The sequence below is a fragment of the Protopterus annectens genome, chromosome 3.part1 (genome assembly GCF_019279795.1).
Source record: "Protopterus annectens isolate FY-2018-M chromosome 3.part1, PAN1.0, whole genome shotgun sequence".
Taxonomy (NCBI): domain Eukaryota; kingdom Metazoa; phylum Chordata; order Ceratodontiformes; family Protopteridae; genus Protopterus; species Protopterus annectens.
The window spans coordinates 495,281,101-495,305,091 of record NC_056732.1 but is presented as its reverse complement, the minus strand read 5'-3'; the positions used below and the strand labels follow the sequence as shown (position 1 = coordinate 495,305,091).

The window sequence follows — 23,991 nt, the reverse complement described above, 5'->3', positions numbered from 1 at the left end:
ACTACCGCACACTTCCCCTACAGAAATACACCCAAACAAAATAAACAATAAACATACATACACTTAAAATAACCCTACTTCTAACACTGCACTAAACCTTACATACATTACCTATCTATACACTTACCTTAACCCAAATCCTAACACAAAAGTCCTGTCTATCGCACACTTACCTTACGGAGCTATACTGCAGATGGTCCAACCAAAACAATTCAACATTTTGGAATTTGCGGTTTTGTATGTTCGGGATTTCCATACTTCGCGAAATACGTGTCAACGTCTTTGTATTCGCTCATACGGTTTTTCACGTTTGTAATATAGACCCAGGAAAAACAGTAGTGATGGGGGTTTGTACAATCAACTGGGATGAGCAATGATAAATAATGGAAGGAAAAATAGGTGAATGTAGGTGTAGGATATGATGGGGTTCTGCTTTTGCAGTCCCTGCCAGTGGGAGATTACAACCCTGGGTACTGTCACTACTGTGCCTGTCTTAGATAGTGGAAACAGTGAGTGCCGGACATAGATGAACTCATTGAGTCACTGAACGAGGTTCTGCATATGACCAACTCAGGCATCTATGCTCCTGTCAATTATCTGTCCCACAATGTCTGCAGCTGTCAATGGGAGACAAAGGTATCACCTCTACGGGAACTGCTACCAGCAAGCACTACAGTCCCATTATGCAGTGTAAGGCTTGTAGTGATCAGTGCAAGTAGGGCAGGATGTGTAGAAATGACTGTTGCAGACTGGGACCTAGACATTGTAGGTGAGTATGGTGGTGATGCTGCTGCAGCTGCCATCTGTGGGGAGCTGGAAGCATTTAATACTGTAAAATAAATGGAGAGAAACAAAATAATAAGCAAAACAAAAGTATGTAATAGAAAAGATAGTGAAAATGAGGGTGGAGGAGAGAGAGAAGAACAAATACAATGACAAATAAAGCTGAGCTGTACTTATAATTAAATAACACCTAATATATTTGAATGAGCAGCAAACATATTTCTTAGTTTAACAAGCTTGTTAGCATTGACAAGTGAGAGAAATACCTAAACCCATAACCACCATCACCTGCATTCTGAATGGGAAGGATTTAATGCAATGAGTTTCTTGGACAAACCAATGGGAGTCTGTAGTCCAAGACTCAGTAATGGAACATCTGAGACAAATGTATATATACAAATAAAAAATGTGCAGATATACATTCCCCTCATAGGTACTATAAGCAAGGAAAAGAAGTGTATTGACAAATGGTGTCCATGACTGTAATGTCTATACACCCAAAATAGATTTTTCTCATCCATATTTCCCACTTCTAATGTAGTTATTATAATGAGACAGACACTTCAGTCAAAAAAATATCAGAACACACAATGGGGAAAATTAACCCACAGGTATATGTTCATAGGTGTGTACTAGGCTAATGACCATAAGGGTTTTTTAAGCTTAACCATGCATTCCAAATCTCTGACAAGTTCTGGTACCTTTGGAAAGTGCAAGCAAGGGCTTGGTAGATGAAACATTTAGAAGCAGGGGCCTAGGAGATGAACTATTTATAGGCTACCAGTCTCCATTAGAGTTATAGATGCCAAACCAGGTTTGAATTTCCTGTTCCCCATCCAGTTGTCCAAGTTACATTTGAATTGGGTTTGGGAGGAACTCTGATTCACATCGATGGGGAGCCTGTTCCAGAGAAGGGGTGGTCTCTGGGTACATATCTGTCTCTTCAATAGGTCCTATTTATATTACAGGCAAGGTTTAAGTTTTAAAATGGGTAATTCTAGTGCTGTTTGTTTTGTGGATATGCAGAAGGTCCATCAGGGTGGGGTCTGTAAATGCCTTGTATGCCAGGCATATATCTCCTCTCAACAGCCCATAGGAGATAGAATACAATAATTAGGGCTTGAGGCAGTCTACATAGGACATGTTACCTATGCCATATATTCTTTTAATGAGGAACTTCTGTGGATCTTCCAGTTGTTGGATACGCCTGGGTAGAAACATACCAAAGGAGGCATTGTACTCAGTGATAGGTGTGGTGGATGCCAAATACAATGGAGCAATGCCCTCCTCAGACCTAGGTGCCATACCTTTGTTTATAGGTTGCACAACATAGGATCATTTCCTGACTACTGCAGACACATGATGGTCAAAGGCTGAATTACTGTCTATGTATGTCACCAAGTCAGTGATTAGTTGGTGAACTCTTAAGGGTGTGTGTTGTCAAGGTGTATATCATATCATCAAATAAGCTATTCAGTGAACACCTATTAATTGACCCCAAAACAGTGAACACCCTTTTGTTGAACATTCACATCTGCGAACATATTTACTAGGGCAAAGAGCTAGCTGTCCAGCATTCTGAGATTGCCCTTTTCCCCACTGTAGTGCGATCTCGGAGTTGGTATATATAAGTAGGGGGGTGTGGATGGCATAGTCCTCTACTTTGGTGGGTTGATATACTGCACTGTGTGTGTTGGTCAGCATGTTGGACAGCTAACTATTTGCCCTGGGAAAATTTTTGATGATGTATCAGTTCGATGAAAGGAGAGTTTGCTTTGGGATCAATATATAGGTGTTCGCTGAATAGTGTTTTCAATGATGTGATTTCACCAAGTCACTGACTAGTTGGTCAACTCTTAAGGGTGTGTGCTGTCAGGGTCTATATCATATCATCAAAAACACTATTAAGTGAACACCTATTCATTGACACCAAAACAGCGAACACCTATTCATTGACACCAAAACAGCAAACACCTTTTTATTGAATGTTCATATCAGTGAACGGATTTACAAGGGCAAAAAATTAGCTGTCCAACATTCTGAGATTGCCCTTTTCCCCATTGTAGTGCAATCTCAGAGTTGGTATATATAAGTAGGGTGGGTGTGGGTGGCATAGGCCTCCACTTTGGTGGGTTGATATACTGCACTGTGTGTGTGTTGGTCAGCATGTTGGACTAACTATTTGCCCTGGGAAGCTTTTTGAAAATGTGTCAGTCTGATGAAAGGAGAGTTTGTTGTTTTATGGCCAATGAATAGGTGTTCACTGAGTAGTGTTTTCAGTGATGTGATATAGACCTGTGTTGTCAGTACAATAGTTAACAGGGATGGATAGCTTCTTGAAGGATACTATTAAGCATTTCTTGGCATTTATTTTTAGTCCATAGCTCTGACACCAGGTATTTGGCTGTGTCAACCCTTCCTTGAGAAATTTGTGTCAGTGGGAAATTCTATGATTGCACCTAATTTGCAATTAACTGCAAATTTAGTCAGACAGAGGCCACTGATTTTGGCATTGACTTCAACAAAGTCAATGGAAAAAAGAAGCTGTCCTTGGATTGCTCTCTGAGGGACTCCACTTGTGACTGGCCTATTTGTAGAGGAAGACTCCTTAATTTTAATGTCCTGGGTTCTGTCTGTGAGCCAGCTGGCTATCCACTGGCTTACATAAGGGTTTATACCCAACCTCTTTAGTTTCTCAACAATGCCCAAGCGGGGAAGTGAGGTATTGTGTCAAATGACTTGAATAGGTCAAAGTAGGCAGTGTGACAATTTTGCACTAATCCATTGCCTTGGTGACCTTTTTGAAGAAGTCCACCAGGTTGAGTAAGCATGACCTGCCCTTGACAAAAGCAAATTGAGTTGGGTCCAGTGTCTGGAGGTTTCCTATATCATAAATGATCATGTCTATGCTAATTCTTTGCACAACTTTTCAAATAGGACTAGTGACACTTATGGGTCTGTAGTTTCCAGGGTTTGTAGATGGCCCACCTTTGTGCTGCAGGATGACTGTTGCTGTTCTCCCATTCATGAGGCACAAGCCTTGTTGGGTGGCTACAGTTAAATAGCAATTATAGAGGGCCTGAAAGGTCATGTTTCATGCTATTCATAAGGCATCCTGGGATATTATCTGTGCCCACTGATGCATCGTTCTTGGCCTTAGCGAAAACATTAAGGACCTGTTCCTTAGAGATAGTAGGGGGAGTTATATTTGAGAAGAGGTTGATGGGGAGAGAGCAGTAAAGGTGGAGCTGAATTTGCTTGCCAGCAGGTTTTCTATATCTTCTGGTTCAGTATACATGGCTCCATTAACAATGAGCTCTCCACACAATTTATTATTGCCTTTGAGGTTGTGGATATACCTAAAGAATGCCTTGTGGTTGTCCTTGGCCTGGAAGGCAAAATATACCTCAAATTTGGCTTTGGTAGACTTTATTTACCCCCTGAATTTTTGTTTAGTTTGACAAGAGTGTGTTTATCCTGCTGGGTGCTGCACCTTCTAAATTTTTGCCATGCTTTTCTTCCCTTTGTTATACATCCTATGGATGTTGTGATTCCACCAGGGTGGCTTGTTTTTTGAGTTAGTCCTGCACTTCTTCCGGTGGGTATTGCTGCATGTATGTAGCTATTAACATGTTTGCATATGGCTTCTATGAACAGTTCTACAAAGGCAACAGTGTTCACAGGGTTTATGGGGGCTTAATATTCTGTCAGGTTAACACTTAATAGTATAGCGTTAGCTGGGGTACCATGCTGTATTTTTGCTTCAAAGGAGATCATTTTGTGGCCTGACTTTATCAGAGAAGACTTTATACTAGGTGGTGTGCAGCACTCTCCTATATTATTGAGGACCAGATCCAGTATACTTGTACCCCTGGTACAATCTGGTCCAGGCAGTTTGTGTTTACAAAATCCAGGAATCTCTGTGCCTGTATGTTTGGTGTCATATAGGATTCCCAATTAATAATGAGGTAATTAAAGTCGCCTATGGATATGGCATTGGGTTGGATGGTGAGTGTTTCCAGTATGTTTTACTACATGTTATGGGTTTTCTTGGTCATAGAGTGGGACCTACAACTTGCAAGGAAGTGGTCTGAGATTTTGCTTGTGGTGATTTAAACATGGAGAAGCTCAAGTGCCTTGTCCTGTTTGACCAACCTTGAGATATTTATTTTTTACGTAAATCAGGACAGCTCCATCTTTAGCTCCTGTCTCTGTAGCAGCTGGTCTAAATGTGTGGAAGGCATTACAGCCTTGCACTACTGGTGTGCTCTCTGTGGCTTTAAACAGTGTCTCAGTCACTGCACAGACATCAGCATTCTCTAAGGTAAGAAGAGCTTGTAGGTAGTGGAGTTCTGAGCAGTAACACCTTTAGATTTTCTTGGTTTGGATTTGTTATCTCAAAAATACTTTCAGTTTGACATTGCCTAAAAATGGACTGTGGGGGACAGCAGTGTTTTAGGTAATATTTGAAAGCCTAGAGTGAAAAAGTGCAGACCCTCCCTTGCAAAGCAGTGTGATCTGTTTACCATCTCCTTCCATGCTGGCAAATATTGCACCCCCTTAGAATAACACCAGAAACTAAGCCAATTATTAAAGTCAGTCATCTTTTGTTCATATTGTGGCATCATCCTTGGAGAAGATAAAATGTTAGTGCTAGGCTCATATTAGCCTGGGATACACATTCCTACAGCTCCATGATGTCACTCTTCATATAGTTCAAGGAGGTAGATCTCAGGTCATTTACATCCACTGGACTAATGCTAAGTCATATTTGTACTTATGGTCTACTGACCTGAGTACATGCATAATGTGCCAGATCCTGGCCCTGATAAGCAACTGACCATGAGTTTTTGTCCTTACTCAGCCTGGTGACAGTGACATCAATGTGTCTCACAATGGAGTCTGCAATGTCTAGAATGCTGGATTCTGTGGTGGCTTGCCTTATGGGCTTGGAAGTAGAGACTCCATGGGATGTGGCTCTATGTGTTGATGCAGGTGTTGTTTTGAAAGAATGTATTCAGATTTGTTGAGGTTGTTTGTTATGTGTACTTCATCTAGGAGGTCTTTGGGTTTAGGAATGTTACATTTAAGTGCCTCAGCATATGTTGGTCTATATGTCTGCTTTGAATTGTCTGTAATGGGTGCAGTGTGTGTACTACTGACAACCTTATTGACGTTAGGAGTACTTTTATGTGAGAGCTTTGTCTCCAGTGACATTGTGTAAATACATCTCTCAGATACCATATCAGTTTGTTTGAGAATTAACTGGTTATCAGTAAAAAAGAGGCAGTTTCTACATTGCCTCAGGGTGCCCATATCTACCAAGCTGGCAACAGAGATAGTGGGAAAGTTCATATTCATGGCAACAGGCCCTTTTTTATTGATGAGACAGTTGCAGTGAGAGCTCATAAATTAATGTCAGGAGTATCTGGTTTGCAACTATTTTTGCACTGCTTGTCACTGCAAACTAGTTACCCTGTGTGGAACTAGGTAATGGTGAAATTTCAAGGGTGCTTTTACAGGAAAAATGTCAACTCAAGGTGTCTACATCTACAGGGCACTGCCAAACATTTGAGGGGAAACTAATAAGTAGGCCTTGATGAAGTATTTAGGGAGATATTCTAAAGTAAGGTTAGACAGCAGCAAATCAAGCAGTACTTCAGAAAATAAAGAATTAGCTTTGTCAAGAATAATGAAAAGCGGAGATTTACCTGAATGGCTACTGCATAGCTACTGCTAGTGATGGTCTCACTACAGCTTCACACTGCTGGGATACAATGCAACTTTGCTTCTCCATTCACCAGAAGCAAAACAGCAGCACCAATCCCAAGCTGAGAGGCAGGCTACAGGCTGTTTGGTGATCAACAATCTTGTCCCAGATGATACAAGGGTCTGTAGGCTTGTTGGAGATTTATTCTGGTAGATGCTTTAAATAGCAACCTGACCAGTCAGGAAAGTACAACACAAACACTCACTGCCAAATCAGAAACAGTCAGGAATCAATGCACTCTGCTTCTTCTCTCACCAGGAGCAAAATATAAGCACATATTCTGCGCTGGGACCTATGAAGCAGTTATCAGGCTTTCTAGTGCTCAGCAGTCTACAGAAATTGATGTCTCTATGCTCCTTCTCTCACCAGGAGCACACAAGAGGCACTAATTTCAATATAACTACTGAGAAGCAGAATACAGGGTCTCCAATACTTGTTTTTGGTCTAGATGTTGCATATTTTAAAGGTAAGATGGAAAAAATTAGTTAATATCATAAGAGCTGCAGTGTGCACTAAGCAGCTGGATATGAAAGAGATGTAACTTATGCTTTTGCTATTTAAGTAGAGAGCAACTAATTTTAAAACAGCACAATAGATTGGAAGGGGTGGGCAGTTTGTATTCTGGTTCTGTTCAATGGGATGGCCAATACATTTAAATAGATGAAAAGGAGGCATGTCACAAAATTATACTTTTCTTCTTACTCTAGCCAAGATGAGAGGTAAGGAAAAATGTGGTCAAACTGAGATAAGGGACATGCAACTAGAAAGACAGCAGAGTTTAAAAACACATCTGCACCAGGGTGTAAGGGTGACAGAAAATTTAATTTCTGTGTAACTCACAAGACTCACAGCTGTGGTGTCTTTCCTAGTTTAAATCACCTTAATGTGGGAAGCACACTGCTTTAAGATCTTGAGCTACTTGTCCAAGTATATAGCAAAAAGCATTCACACTGACTCTAATAACATTTATTAGTCATATTGCTACCTTTGAACTATGGAAATTATCACAGAAGTGACTGTGATTTCTGAAAAGTATACTGTATGAAACTGAATCTATACTTTTAATATTAAAAGCTGTACATTCTAAGGGATGCATACTCACCTTGGCACTCTGTTAGGCACGCCATTCTCATTCTGTGCAGCTACCTAATCGCTGCAATTTTTCCAGATATTAAGGAAAGGAAACCAGCAGTGTGTAATATCTGGACTGCATGCAATAGCTTACAGCTGACGGGGTAGATCAGGAAGAGTGGTCCTTGCTCCTCAAGTTGGAGTGGAGAAGTACCAGATCAGGGAACAGATATTTTTCAAGAGAGGTCTCTGGATGCTACATGTGCAGATTACTACTCTGGCTGTGACCTTCTCCATGAAAACCAGTTTCTCAGCCCATCTACATTATTTACCAATTTTATTGATAATCACAGATGGTATAGCCCCTAAGCAAACCATGTACTTGCTAGCTACTCCTTTGAGTTTTATTTCCTGTTAGATAGATGTGATGAGGCAACCACAACCATCTGATGCAAGCAAAAATGCCTGATTAAAACCTAAACCCATATGGTGGAACTCCCCATCAGCAGCCTCTGTAACAAAAAGAAAGAAGTTCCTAACCATGCATAAAAAATCACCACTTCATTATAAAAGAATCTGAAAGTGGCAGGTAGTCCTTCAAGTATTCTGGTAGGAATTACAAGGCTGACTATGAGCTTCTGGTTGCAAATAATTCAACACAGCCATAAGATCTTCGTTAGCTATATTAGGAAGCTTAGGAGTAGACAACAAATATTCACTGAACTTATATCTGATGGTACCGCCTTCTCTGACCCCCCAAGGACATTGCTAATATTCTTGTGGACAAATTCTCTTCCAATTTCATGCATCCCTCCCCTTCCCTCTACCCTTTCATTCCCCTGTTGTATTCCCTCCTGAAATCACTCTGGACACCAAAGTTAGACATACCAGTTTCATAGGTTCTGACAATATCCCTAGATGACTACTGAAAAGCACTAAGGCCCCTAGTATCAAACTCATCTATCATCTCTTCAACCTGAATCTCCTCACTGCTATGAATGACCTGACACTCTTTGAATTCCTTCACATAAATAGAACCAGTGGTAAAGCAAACACCCAGTTTACATATCTAAACATACATTGCCACAATAACAATTGCAGCTGGCATACCAGGCACCTAGCCTGACTTAATGCCCATTTTTGGAACAGGTTCTTGTCACATATCAAACACAGTACCCCCTGGCAACTTTGAAAATGACTCTTGAACTGATGGATTATCACAAATTTTATCCTGGGACACATGAAAAAAATCTGCAAAAAATGTGGATCCTATTAATCTCCCACAAAAATTGAGTGTTGCAACTGAGCTTCTTAATGGTTTCCTTTGCCATAAGCTTGGTAAGAAGCTATGAGCTTCTACCTCTTTTCTTACCATAGACATTTTACTTAAGGCCATAAGGTAATATCTGTCAACAGACATTTTCATCCAGTTAATCATGTTCCATTACAAATAACACAAATATGCATTATCTCCTAGTTAAAACATCCTCTTGAGAGATTATAGGTTGAGATGAACAATTGATTATGCAACAATAGCAATTTGTATATTCTTTGTCCAAAGACTCAAGGCCCCAACATGTACTGGACAATGTTGTTCTAATGCTTGGTAAAATTAGTCAGGAAATTTAGGTTCTTCTTGTTTGTGTTTGTTTGTTAGCAGTCTCTCAAAATAAGGTTGTATATCTGACAATTAATGCAGAGGATTGAGGTTCTAAGCTATCAATGCACTGCTTCCTGTAGCCCAGTACACAAGGTTTAAGTACATCCACCTCCATTCCCTACTATATAACTGAACAAGTCATTTAACCAGACAGTGCTCTCAGTTACCCATAAAAAGGGACATGTGCATGCAGTAAACTTACCCAGTTAATGACTGAATTAAATACAAAATGGATAAAACAAGTGCCTCTTATCTTAAACTTAATTGCTTTATCAGGCAGATGCAAAATGTTAAAAACTGGTTTCCATGTGTAGTAGCTGTTGTTTCACCCAGGCTGTTGATACAAGCATTGCAATGTGGCAAAAAACTGCATTTACGATAGAGTTAGGAGTAACAGAGGTAGCATGTTCTTTATCCAGCCATCCATTCTTTTTTAATCCAGACATTATGCAGTTCAACTGATGCAAGGAGCCTCTGCCTACTCCAATAAGCATTAGGTAGAAAGAAAGACCCAGACCTGAATGAAACTTGCATCAGTCTCAGGGTGCTATCACTTTGGGGGCCATATGAACATTTCTGATTGACCTTCCTTATCTTTGAGATGTGGGAGAAAACCACAGTGACTGCTGAAATTCCATGCAGACATAGGGAGGGTATGCCAAGAACCATGAGGAATCTACTGTAACCACTGCACCACTGTCCCAGAAAATGTGTTAAAACTGGTCCACCAATTTTCTAATAATAACTACAATAAAGAGTATTCTTATGATGCAGAAATTATTATTTTCTAAACACTATCAAAATGTTTCTTTGCATTATATCACATATCTTAGTAGTTTCACTTAATAACCATCATATTTCTATTTGACAGAAGTGCTAAAAGACCCCTTACTCACAGCACTGCAGAATGAACACTTAAAGATTATACCTGCAAGGTACTTACCTGCTGTGGCTGTCAACAAACCAGGTAAGGTAGTGAGAGAAAGGACTTAGGCACCTTCTTAGCAGCATGTCTACTGTATCAGCATTTTACAAGAATTAGTTGGCAAAAATAAAATGCATATAAATAATAGACTCATGCATTCTATATGCAGACATAACTCACACAAGCATTCCATCTAATGTATGATAATACAGGTGATTAGCATGAAGTGTTTTTGACTTAGCATGAAGTGTTTTTGACTTACTAATATGTATGATAGCCAGGTAAAGTATTTCATACCTTACTGATGGAATTACTAACAGATGCGTTATCATATCGCAGTTGTTTAGTGACATAGTAAGTTCCTAATAGCAACTTTATTTCATATGCATTCCATTCCTAGTTAGCCTTCAACATCTTATCTTCTAGGGTATATCTTCCTATAGACACACCTCTCCTTCTGTTTTCTTTTTGGATACACCACTCCTGGTGGACTTTGTTTTACTAGCTCTGTTCCACAGCACAGGTTAGGTAGATGAGAGCCTGCAGGCCATCAGGCCTCAGAGGAAGCATGTTTCTCTATTCTATTAAAAGTCAGCTACAAAAAGCAGCTGTTACATGTTAGATAAAATGTATCTCAGGCTTTGCTGATGTTCTGCTCCCTTGTTTTCAGCAGTGCATGCACAAAAGGTAATGGTGATGCCACAGATGGAGGAGAAACAGTATGTACCTATACTGAAGTGCCAGCAAATTTGACATGCCATGTTGAACTACTTCAGTTAGAATGAAATTATACCAGAATGGATGATTTTGGTGTCATGAACAGGAGTGCTACTATTCTGATAAATTGTTATCCTTCCTTTGATATATGTGATGCCTTGACAATGCCAAATTCCATTTTAGTGGAAGACTCAGGTGAAAAGCTCCATGACAAACTGTAATACAAACTGAAGAACATGTACTCAGGATTTAATAAACACCATGCTGGCACCATGTAGAGCCTATATGGAATGTATCGTTGTACATGACAACAGTTCCCCCTTGGCAGCATGTCATGCATATTAATGATGGCACACTGCCGAGGTGAGCATAGGAAAAGGATAATGAATCAGTGTAGGGAGATGTATAGAGGCTACCCATGGCTATGGATGCCTGGTCAGATGTTATGTACAGGGGGAGGCTCCTTGTAATGCACCACGCCACTGTTGAAATTCTGTGAATTGTGTTAAATGTGTAATATTTAAGTTTTATGGGTTTTTTATGCTATTTTTCTACATGATTGTGCGGAGCGGAGAGCAGCAATGTCAAGATGTGCAGTTGACAACTGCCCTACATCTAAAATTATAAACTTGATAATCAGATGTAATTAATTAGCATACATAATGTTTCTCTTTTTTTTTTTTTTTAGAAATGCCATTTGCGTGGAGTGGTGATTATACATATATAGCCATATACAGACATCTAAAAATAGAAACCAGATGAAATTAATTATTTACTTTTAGGTGTGTTTAAGTGTGTTTGTGTGGCACAGAGCAGTGCTCAGCAATGCTAACAGGTAGTCTTGTAATATATGTGAAGGTATACTAGTTTGCATAATATCCATTAGCTAAATGGGTAGAGTTAAGGCATTATGTGTAGTAGGTACTGGGTTTGAGTCCATAGCAGGCCAAACATGTCTGTAATTTAATGCACTATTTTTGTTTAATTTAATAAAAGAAATGTTGAGATATGACACTGCTGCGCTTAGCTAAGCACTGCTCAACCATGCTAAGCACTGCATAAACATGCTAATGGCTACCAATGCTGGTGCAGTGCTAAGCTTTGCTAAAACCATGGTTGTGTGAGTTTTCACGCTGTTCAGCTCTGCTTAGCTGGTTTGCACGCTGCTCAGCAATAAGGTGCTTTTCTGAATGTTGCTCAATGACATTTAAGGGTGGGAAAACAGCCTATATTAAGAGCAATAGGTGGGAATTCTGCACCATTCATTGGAGTTTAATCGACTTTTGATATGGTAGGTGGTGCTCGTAAAATGGAGTTTTCAGGAGTCCAGGGACATGGTTGGGCTCCTGATAAAGAACCATGAACCTGGGCTGATGCAGGGTGGTTTTCAGGGCTCAGAGTGGAAGGTGGAGGCCTGATACTGCTTGGCCAGGGAACTCACCAGTGCTACTGGTATCCCTGCACAGGTAATCAGTGTCATCACCATTATGATGACCTGAAAAGGAGAAAGAGATGAACTTTGGACACCTGGGTCCAAGAAGCAAGAGATGGGAATGTCCCACAAATATGTAAGTATGTTTTCCACTGTCTGATCAACATGCAAGGTGAATGTCTGCAAAACTGGTATGCATAATGGTGTGCTTCTCTCCCAACAGCTGCAGCTGAGACGGCTCACAATTTTGACTCCCATGCCGGGCGCCTGGCAAGGTTGCATTGTGAGTGTGGTAAGTACAGATTTATTACGCTAACTGTAGTGCAATAAGCAAGAAAGAATAAAGCTTTTTCTGCAATAAAGTTTACACAAGAAAAAGTGTAGTACAATAAATGGGCACATAAAACTGTAGTGCAAAAAATGGGCAATTAGAGCTATAGTTCAATAAACAATAAACAGTACCAATAACAGTAAGCAAAACGGTGTATGACAGGATTGTGTTGTCATAACCATTGCAGTAGAGCTGTATGCATTGATTGTCTTTGGTAAGGTTGCTACAATCAAGTGTAACAATGTAATAGCTGTAGAATGCAAAACTAATGGCTTACAAACTGTATTGCTTAACTTATAGTACTGTCCAAGACTGTCTCCAGGCCAAAATCGGCCACATAATGCTCTCTGTTCCTCCTACATCAGGTAATAAAGGTATATGGGTGAGGTAGCCCACTCCATGGGCAGATATTGTGTGTGGAATTCACAGTACTTTATCAGTGATACTAATAAAGTGTTAACCACCATTGCTGATTCTAATATAAATCTGTTTTTATATGTGCAGTATGGTTGTATTCCAAGCATGTGTGTTCTACTGTCAGTGCAGTCAATTATAACACTGTAATAGTTCTAGAATGCAAAAAAAAAAAGTCCTGTAAAATGTATGGTTAAACCCATAGCATGGATCAAGGTTGTCTCCAGGCCATTACCAGTCAAGTAATGCTCTCATTTTCCTGCACCCCAGGAACAAAAGGTGTATGGGTGAGGTGGCCCATGTTATGAGTAGATATTGTGTGTGGACTTCACAGATATTTCAAAGCAATATCAATAAAAAGTGTTCACCAGCATTGTTGATTCTAAAATAAAGCTGTTTTAATACATGCAGTACAGCTGTATGCCATGCATGTGTGTTCTGCTGTCACTGCAGTCAATTACAACACTGTAATAAATCTAGAATGCAAAAAGAATGCAGTGTAACGTATGTTGCTTAACTCATAGTATGGTTCAAGATTATCTCCAGGCCTGTATCAGTTGCATAATGCTCACATTTTTCTCTTACCCCAGGAACAAAAGGTATATGGATGAGGAAGCCCATGTTATGAGTAGATATTGTGTGTGGACTTTACAGAAATTTAAAATCAGTACTAATAAAGTGTTCAGCAGCATTGTTGATTCCTAAATAAATCTGTCTATTTCCAGTATGGCTGTATTCCTTGCATGCCTGTACTAAGTTGCTGCAGTCAGTTATTGCATTATTTGCAGATCTTCCCTGCAGTAACAGTTGTTGTGTTCTATTCCCATGCCTGCCAAGTCATGATGGCTCCCTAGTTTATGTACTGTACACAAACATGCCTCTCAAGTGTCATGATTTCTTGTACTGTAATTAAAACTGTGTAATCCTTCTGCCACAGGATTACCACAGAAAGACTATCTGGAATGCAATGTATTATCAAATCCACTTACAGAACATCATGGTAGTTATATAAGTCCACATTATTTGAAACTGTTCTGTGTAGTTGTATACCTGCATTTGTCATTGCTTGTCACATACTGACCCATGCCAACAGCTTGAGATATTTGTACGTGCTACATCAGCTATAGAAGAATTGCAGTCACTGTACCAAAAACTGAGAGTATACACATGCAGAACATATATTATGAGTGTTTTCAGGGATATAATCTGCATGTCACTAATGGAATGTTTTTCTCTCTCTCCCCATCCCTTATCTTCATTTTTTTATTATTGTTACATATTATTATGAACTACTATTAACATTATTTGTTAAACTAACTATATTTTGGAAAATGTGGTTGATTATTGTTATGTGTTATTATGATTCAATATTAACATATTTTGTTAAATTAACTGTTTTATTGGCCATATGCTTTGATTATTACTGGCATGCTGTTACCATACTGACTGTTATGTTATTTAATGTTGTCTTTTACATGATATACATGAATATGTATTTGGATTAATTAACATGATGTTCCATTCTGTTAATACTAACAATGATTTGGTTATTACTAACCATAATTTACTGCTATACCTTATTTACCACAGTACTTCAAGGTAGGCCATTTCCAGCAGATCCCTCCCACCTTGCCTTAACCAGCCATGGCACTGGGTCCCAACACATATGCAATCCAGACCAGTGGTGCCCACTCTGCTGCCCTACACTACCTGCAGTGTTAGGTAGTACCACCACATGGGACGGTTCTAGCCCCCCCCTCTGGGAGCTGTGGCAGATGGGGAGTTGTCATCCTGGCTGAGCTTTCGATCATAGTGCCCAAGATAGTCTACCATGGGTTTGACCACTGCCTGCACTGCATTGAGGGCATGCTGGCTGAACTGGTGGGTAGCCTTGCCCAGTGCCTCTCCACCACTGCCACCCTTGGGGCAGTGAAGCATCAGTGGCAACAGTTCCATGGGTGGGGATGTGAGGCATACTGCTGCCTTGTGTAGGCACATGGGACTTGGATTACACAACACCCCCCCTATCCAAGGTGTTCACCCCCTCATGTGTCACACACCACCCCTGTCTGCTGTCTTGTCTATGTTAAAATGCATCCTCACCTGCCTAACTTATCTCCCCCAACATGTACCTATGTCCCTTCACCAACATTCCACTCACACCTTAAAAAAATAAACATGGGCACCTGTCCCAAAAAAAAAATCTCCCCATATATAGCTCTCTATTTTGCCCATGTGTCCACTGGACACACATAATTTTGTCCAACTGGCTTGACAATGCAATTATGTTGTCCTCACCCATCTCTCTGGGTGTGAGTTCAAATCCATATAGAAATTCTGTCAAAGTGCACAGTTGTTGCTGTACAATAAATGGATAGCTATGGTTCTTTCCTACACCCTTCTGGCATATCCTTACCTGGCTTCCACTATGTTTTTCCCCCAGCTTGCACCCCATTTCACCACTTTTCTATCTCCCCATTTTTCTTTTCTTTAAATTTTTTAGCACGATGCTGCACGGTGTGCAGTGGCACACAGCTCTTTGCTAAGCTCAGCTAAATAGAACTATATTGATTATATGTGTCTTTAAAATTCTAATACACACTTACAAAATAAAAACCTGTCTCATGCTTTGAGCCCAAGACGATTGCACCTGTAGACAACTGCATTAACCTGCCATGCCATGCAAATCTTACTTGAAACAGATGCTTTAAAAAAACATAGTAATTGCCAGTCACAGTCATTAAGCATGCTTCAGCAGAGCTGTGTGCCACACTGTGCAAACTTGAATAAAAAGTAATGGAAAAAATGGGAGTTTACCTGGGACTCTGGTGCAATAGCACACCACTAGAAACCAAAGATATAATAATGGATGTAAATGAGACCTCTGATAGCAGGTAAATGTGCCCTTTTATCAGCAACATGTAGAGAGACACCTGCTAAGGCATTAATGGCAAAATACATGTGCAACTGGGACCATGGTGCAGAAATACATCCATATAAAGTGTTGTACATACTGATGGATGTAGAACAAGTTTATCACAGCATATATGTGTGCACATATATCTTGCAAATACACTTGCTGCAGCTCAGTCTGTTAAAAGCCTCATAAACAGTGCATTTGGCCACACACAGTCCTGGGTTCAAATCCAGTGGTGTGTAGCACTGAATTTTCAATATTGTGAAGCCAGCAATTAATGATTGAGTCATGCGCTGTTTAGCCACACAATGCATTTCAAATGAATTGACTGCTTTTAACTGATGGAAGTCACAGGCCTGCAGGTAGGAACACACTTTATGTATCCCTGTAGCAAAACTATATGTGCGTAAATTGTCACGTCATGCAGTAATATGCATTCACAGAGAATGTCAACTCAGGTACTGCGAATGAGGGCCACTAATATCAGAGTGCACTACACAATCCTTTTAGAGTCACAGTGCAGATTACTACAGCTGAACAATGAACATACACATTTGAAGTCCCTACTTGTAACAAGGACTGCCCTCATACACACTGCAAATTACTACCAGACTGTAATACATGGCCTGGCAGTTGCCCAAATGGTGGACATATTTATAGATATATATATGTGTGTATATATATATATATATATATATATATATATATATATATCTATATCTATATATATATATATATATATATATATATATATATATATATATATATATATTTATACCCCATCTTACTCAAGAACACAACAAACATGTTGTCTAGTACTCTGTTATTGATGCCATTGCCTAACATACTTACATTAAACACATGCCTTCATTGGAGTATAAAGGGTACCCTCACTCTGGCCCTGGTTCTACAACAAGGCTGACACAGCTCACACAATTACTCCTACAGCTTGTTGTCTCCAAAGTGTTCACATTATCTGCCTATGTCTATTACCTGCAGCAGTAGCTGCAGCCTGTAGCACACATATCTCTATGTAAAGGTGTCTGCTGCAGACCTATCATCTGCAACAATGTAGTCTCCTCACCCCAGTAATGTCCAGCACAACTTATTAGAAAGGGGCCCTAATCTACATGAAGACCTTATATATTCTACAGTGATTGCATGTCATTGGCTGATGATACAATTAGCATTTCATACCCACAGATTGATTTAGAGGCAATCACCTGCTGATGGGAAGCATGTTTAAAAGGTAAGCAGCTGGCTATGGGTACCCATTCTGTATGAGTATTTCCTCACACAGAGCACACCTTTGTGACAACTATATAATCACCACATGTCAACACAGGAGTATTGCACTTCATTAGGTATGTAACTGTTTCTGTGTACAACAGGTTTCAGATGGATGAATTGACTTATAGGAAATAGGGATTACATCATTAAGCCTGTCTTAGACCTGTGATAATAACATGCCATTGATCTCCTGGTGTCTTACAGCTACACAGAACATACAAAACATCAAGGGTGCATTGTCCTTTTGTCATTGTGGCACACTGGTCTTGTTGGACTGCCCATTTATATTGGTTGTAATAGCACACTACTATTCATGTGGCATTGTTTATATGGCATATTTTTGAGGAGTTGCCCTTAGGGGACACACCACAGTAGACTCAAGTGTTGCGTGTATGATAATACAGCATTAGCTGTCATGGCGCACATGGGAATAGGTTCATAGGTTCATAGGTTCATACTAGGCTATCTGCCCTGGGGCAATTATAAGCCTAGCCCGATTCTGTATGGCTTACGCCACCCCTTCATTTGAGTATACTGTGCCCTTTTTAAGGTTTAGTTTACTGTGCCTCTGTCTAATAGTGACACGGGAGTAATCCCTGGGACAAACCTACGATCCCCCATCCACCTATCGAGATTCTTCTTGATGAGATTCAGTGAGGTGCTCTGCCTCACATGAACTGGAATTCTATTCCAGAGTGAAGGGAGCCTCTGGGTTATGAACCTGTCCCTCCAGCAAGTTCTATTTATTTCTGTGCTGAGGTTCAAGTCCCTCGAGCATGTGGCACTAAGGGATTTAGATTTACTGAGGTGGAGCATGTCCATTAATTCTGGATTTGACATAGCTTTGTATGTCAGGCATAGATCGCCTCGAAGTAGGCGGTATGCAACTGAGTAGAGCTGGAGTGTTTTTAACCGAGCAGCATATGGCATCTGTTTGAGACCCTTGATCCTCTTGGTGAGATACTTTTAGGGTCTCTCTAATTGCTGCAGGTGTCAGGTAAGGTACATCCCAAAAGGGGCATTGTATTCTATGATGGGCCTGATGAGGGATGAATAAAGGGGCAAGATTACCTCTCTTGATCTAGATGTGAAACCCTTCATGATGAGGTGGGCTATGTAGAAGGTCTTTCTAACCACTTTGGCAATGTGGTTTTCAAAGGAGAGATTGCTATCAACTTGGGTCCCCAGGTCCCTAATAACTTTCTCTGTACTTAATGGGTTTCCGCCTATGTGGTAATTTGTGGGCACATTGTTTTTGCCAAAGGGTATGACTATACATTTTTTGGCATTTAGCTTTAAGCCATGGTGCTGGCACCAGTTATCTGTCTCTGTGAGACCTTTTTGAAGGATGTTTGTGTCAGTTGGAGAGTCGATTGTGGCACCCAGTTTGCAGTCGTCTGCAAACTTGGTGAGCCATAGTCCTTCCACGTTTGCCTGTACCTCGGAAAAGTATATACCAAACAAGAGTGGTCCCAGGACAGAACCCTGTGGGATGCCACTTGTGACCAGTTTCGAGTCTGACATGGCTCCAGCAACTCTCACTCTGTGGGTTCTGTCTTTGAGCCAGTTTGCGACCCATCTTGTGACATAGGGGTTTATAAACAAAACATCTGAATATCTGACTATTGCTAGTATCTCAGTTGTATCCACACACTTTGTTTGCACTCTGTGTAGTATGACATGTGTGAGTAAGCAGTGGAAAGTGCCAGCCATTTTGGCCTTGCTGTATCTGTACATAGTGTACATACACATATGTGATCTTATAATGTGCTTCCTTTTGCTGTCTTTCAGGAATTATGTACCATAGATGTCATGCACCCTTCTCAGATGTGGAGAATGCAATTATACTGGAAGGACTAAGGCAAAATCATCACATTCTACTGTCCAAGGGGAGACAAGCAGGGACCAGCAGGCTACATTGTGGGCAGACCCTGCCTGTGATGTGAATGGCATGGGCCAGCAGGTTAGGACATATGAACAGGTTCAAGACTGCACAATGGACATGATAAATGCTGCCCAACAAAAGGCAGCAGATACAGCCAGGGATCGTGCCATCACTGATGGAGGACCTGCAATGGAGCAACCACTGAGGAATTCTTGGTCAACCTAGGCACACTCAACAGCTCCCAGTCATCCATCATACCATACATCATGTAGGTGGATGCCACAGTTTCCACAGCTGAGAAGCATGCAGGTGAGCTTACTGTGTTCAGCACTGTAATACTGTAGCAGTCAGTGTGTCAGGCTGTAGGTACTTTTATGTGGGTGTCAGGTCTTTGTTCTTTGGGGGGTTAACCTCAGTTATACTGTCATACTCAGAATGTGACCAATACAACAAGTAACACAGTAGCTACTGTAAATGTGAGATATATGGATGTATTACCTTGTTGTGCTGACATTACCCTACCCTCAACTTTTCACAGGTCCTTCAGGTATTGGCCAAGGCCATGGTCCTGCTCCTCGTAAGCATGACACTGTTTTGTTATGGAACATTTATATTCTATTATGGTTAAGGACCAGAATAATGCCCTATGTAAACATCATTTTGTGTGTAAACAGAGTAGAATGTTTTTATTTTCCATTCTGGAACAGGTACCTAAGGATCTTAGAGGAGGTAATCACAGGAGTGTAGTTGAACAAAAAAACAGTTGTCAGTTACAGTTAAAAGCAGATAAGGCTCCTGGTTTCAATGAGGCAAATAATCTAAAATGTCTTTTAAAAAAAAACATGTTGAAGGTCAATAAATTAGACAGTAAAATGTGTATTTCCATATATTTGTTATGACAGATGTACTGGGTTTTTATGTGTTGATCTTTCAAGTATAATGTCATATTGATTAATAAAAAGGTAAATATTACTGGTCAAGTTTTACTTAATTTACTTCAAGTGATTTTTTATAAAGGTCTTGACTTGAATTTGTATTTTGTTCTGAGGAAGTCTTTTGTGGGCTAAAGCAGAGAATAAATTTGTTTGACCACTAAGCCAGTTGTGAGGCTTCATTATTATGAGTCTTGGTGGATTTTTTGTACACAATAGTGCAGGTATTAATGTACTGCTTTTTCTTTCCTATCACAGGTGATCAGGGGGTTAGTGTCTCTCCCCTACACAACCTGATGTCAGTGTCTCTTCAGACTCTGATGATGATGGTGGTCACAGTGAGGCACAGTTGTGGGTGTTGGGAGCTGAATCTGTCCCAGAGGTAGACATCCCTCTTCTGCCCCCATTGTTTTCACACATAGTCTGTATGCCCACACATACCCTGTCCCCAGAGGCCACAGATATTGGACAGAGTATGTGTGGGTACTGAACAGGAAAGTGTGACTACTATGGCTCCAGTGAATGTAGACATTGGCCATAGCCAGAGAACTGGTGAGATTCCGTACAAGAGGATTGACAGGGGTGCTTGTAGGAGGCCTGCTGTCCATCCACCACCTGTTGCAGGTGTCACATCATGTGTCACTCGGTGCATGTTTCAGGCCATCATGGAGGCTCAGGCACACTCTGAACAGAACACCAGATGTATGCTTAGGATTATGGATGTGACACAGTCTGACATCTGGGACTGCCTCCACCACATGGAGACACCCAGGATCGGTTCACTGATGCAGTGGACAGAAGGTGGGCTGAGACAGCATCTGTCTTGGACCACACATTGTCTAAGCTGGAACATCTGGTTGGAGTTGAGGGTCAGACCCGTAGATGTAGGTCAGCAATCCTATCTGCTGAGAGTCCATGTGGCTGTGCACAATCACAATCCCATAGTGGCAGTACATCCAACACTACATAGGGAAGTGTGCTGTCCATACCATGACATGGCAAGCCATGGACTTGTGGCCCTGAGCAGTTCCGTGGGGGACATAGCCCCAGCAGACAGCAGTCATCATCAGGTACTAGCACAGCTTCTAACCTTGGGTATGTAGGTGCCAGTGCAACTCCTGGCAAAGCCAGTTCCCATGTTTGGGGCCAGAGACAGTGGACTGCCAGCTCTAACATGTACAGTCCAAAGCTGTCCAATATACACATGTGTAGGGCTAGCACTGAGCTTGACTGTGTACATGCACACACTCACACACCACTGTAAAATGCAGGTTACCTACAGACACAAGGCACCTCTCCATGGTCCATCTTACATGTTCTCCTTTGTGACTTGCACACATGCTGTCAACCATTTGGGCCAGCCTAGGCCTCCTGCACCCCCACACAACACCCTATGCAAGTGATGATACCTATGCCACATCCCTGTCATCCTCGCCATCAATGCAGGGAAATGAAGCTATGTGTCTGATGTACGGGGTGACTATATTAGTTAGCATTAACTTGTGTAATGCAGTGTTAGTTTGCCATGCCACTTGTAGTGGTTACTGACAAATACTGTATGGTGGCATTTATCATGAGTATGCCACATACTTTTGTGTACCTTATGTTGTATGATGTTGTAATGGCTGTTTAGTTACACAATGACAGGTGTGTCATGGACCTGTTTCTGTTTCATGAGTCTGTTGGGATAACCTGTGGATACACAGGGGCAATAAAGCAGCACAGAATGGCATGACAGCACAGCAGAAATGTCTTCAGCATGGTACAGCTTTAGACGTGCATAGCTCTATAGGTTCATATGTGTATAACAGGCTAACAAGGACAATGGTGACATTCAGCATACACATGCATCCTTAGTCTGTGATAAGGTCTACTACCCTTGATCAGTGTCACCAGGGTTTTGAGAACTAACACATCTACAACCTGTGGTGATGGAGATGACCCATTTACATATATCCTGTGTCCAGTACCAATTGTTGCCTGACACCAGTTATGATTGTCATGTTCTGCATCCCCAATGTGTAACCTGCACATGATGTGTATCACAGCAGATGTGTGCTTTGCATGCATGGGGGCCCTGTTTCATGTAGGGTGTACTCCCTGTGTTACATACCTGTCTCTCCAGCATGTACTATGTATATCACGCTGATGTTGTCGGTGTGTAGAACAGGTGAGACATGTGTTAGTCCTGTCATGGATACGTGGGAGGTACACAGTGGGAACTGACTACTCCCTGTATGGAGCCATACACATCCCCTCCAAAGCATTTAAGAGACAGACTACATATGTATGGTCCTGACATGGACTCCATAGGACATGTTATATACACTGTGTATTGGTGTACCATGGAACCTGTGTGGCTGCTACAGTTGTACGATATGCCTTTGTAGTGACATGTCAAGGGTGACATTGCACGCAATGATAGGTGTGATGACTGCTACTTCAGTATAGCAGTGACAGTCTGGCTTTTACATCCCAAACATGTTGGTATAGGTTGTACAACAGTGAATGCATTTCCACAACTTTCTGACCAGTCAAAGTCAAAGGCTACATTATTCAATGTGTCCATAACTCCATGTGTAATGGCTCAAATGTGTGCAGTGTGCAGGCACTACAATATTTTGCAGGGGTGGATGATTTACCACAGGATACTATTGTGCAGTCACTGGCATTTCATCATTGTCAGTGTTTCAGACAACAACTCATTGTGTCTTAGGCCATCCTGGATAACTGTTGGTTCTGTGTGGGATTCTGAGACAGCTCCTGACATGCACTCATCTACTAATGTACACAGTCAGAGGTCAGTGATAGTGGCTGTTACTGCAGAGAAGGAATAGGTATAAGGGGTATGCCAATAATAAACTTGACTGGTGACTGGCGTTGTTGCCGCGTATGTCTCCCAGTGCTATGTTCCCTGAGTATGACTTTCAGACACTTGGCTATTTACTAGCTGACATAACAATCTGTACATGATGTACACAGTTTCCAGCATGGCCTGATGCATTAATGTTGTCATACACATTGTCAGGCCATGGTTGGTGGAGTGAGACTTATGCCCAACATTCATTGCATAGTGTAACAGTCAATGTGCCCTGCCAGTTACAGTCAGTAAGCACGATCTGGCCTTCAGCAAAGGTAACAATGTTTGGTCCAGTGTCAGTAGGTGTATGACAGTGTTAGTGCTTGTATCCATGCTAACTCCTATCATGGCATTACAGGTGACAGGACTCAGAGACCTGGGTACATTGCTTTGCACTACATTCTAGTTATCCTCTGTGCAAGTGAGTATTGTGGTTACTTCCAGCATGTTGCAAGAAGAGAGTCATGCAAGGTGTCTGTATAGAACATAGACAAATATGTTTGGGAAGTGTAATATGTACACATTGTGTTGCTTAGTCATGCTGTGGCTCACTTGCCCAATGGATGGTCCAGGTCTTTACCTACATTCCCCTGGAGCAGTGACGTGACATCCCCCACACAGGGAACCAATGTATCCCATCATGTGTTTACCAATATGGGTGACACTACAGCTTCCCCCAGTGTGAGGTCCATCCTGGTGGGATCTAGCCACAGATCATTTTTCTTTGGAAGTATCAGCATGTACCCTCGCCCCCCCCTGCAGGCAATACAGACATATATGCCAAGAAAGCCATTTATTACCTCTTGTGGGATGGTTGACATAGCATGACTGCACCTCCCCCTTCAGATGAGACAGGCAGGTATGCAGAGCACTACACCCATGCATTATGTCAGCAGCATTACAACTGCATGAACTCAGCTGTACAGGAGAGGAGGGACACAGGCTTGTCATGGTTCAGCAAACCTGACTGGTGGACAACTGCCATTAGCAGGCTGTGCAATAAC

General features: G+C 41.2%; 1 protein-coding gene across 1 annotated transcript in view; it reads left to right on the top strand.

Moving 5' to 3' along the window:
* The window catches only part of LOC122797688 (squalene monooxygenase-like), a 1,062,766-nt gene that overhangs the window by 767,056 nt on the left and 271,719 nt on the right, over positions 1-23,991 (top strand). Inside the window, exon 6 of the mRNA XM_044066224.1 lies at positions 10,156-10,251. Within this exon, the coding sequence (XP_043922159.1) occupies positions 10,156-10,251 (96 nt within the window). The remainder of the gene's footprint in view (positions 1-10,155; positions 10,252-23,991) is intronic.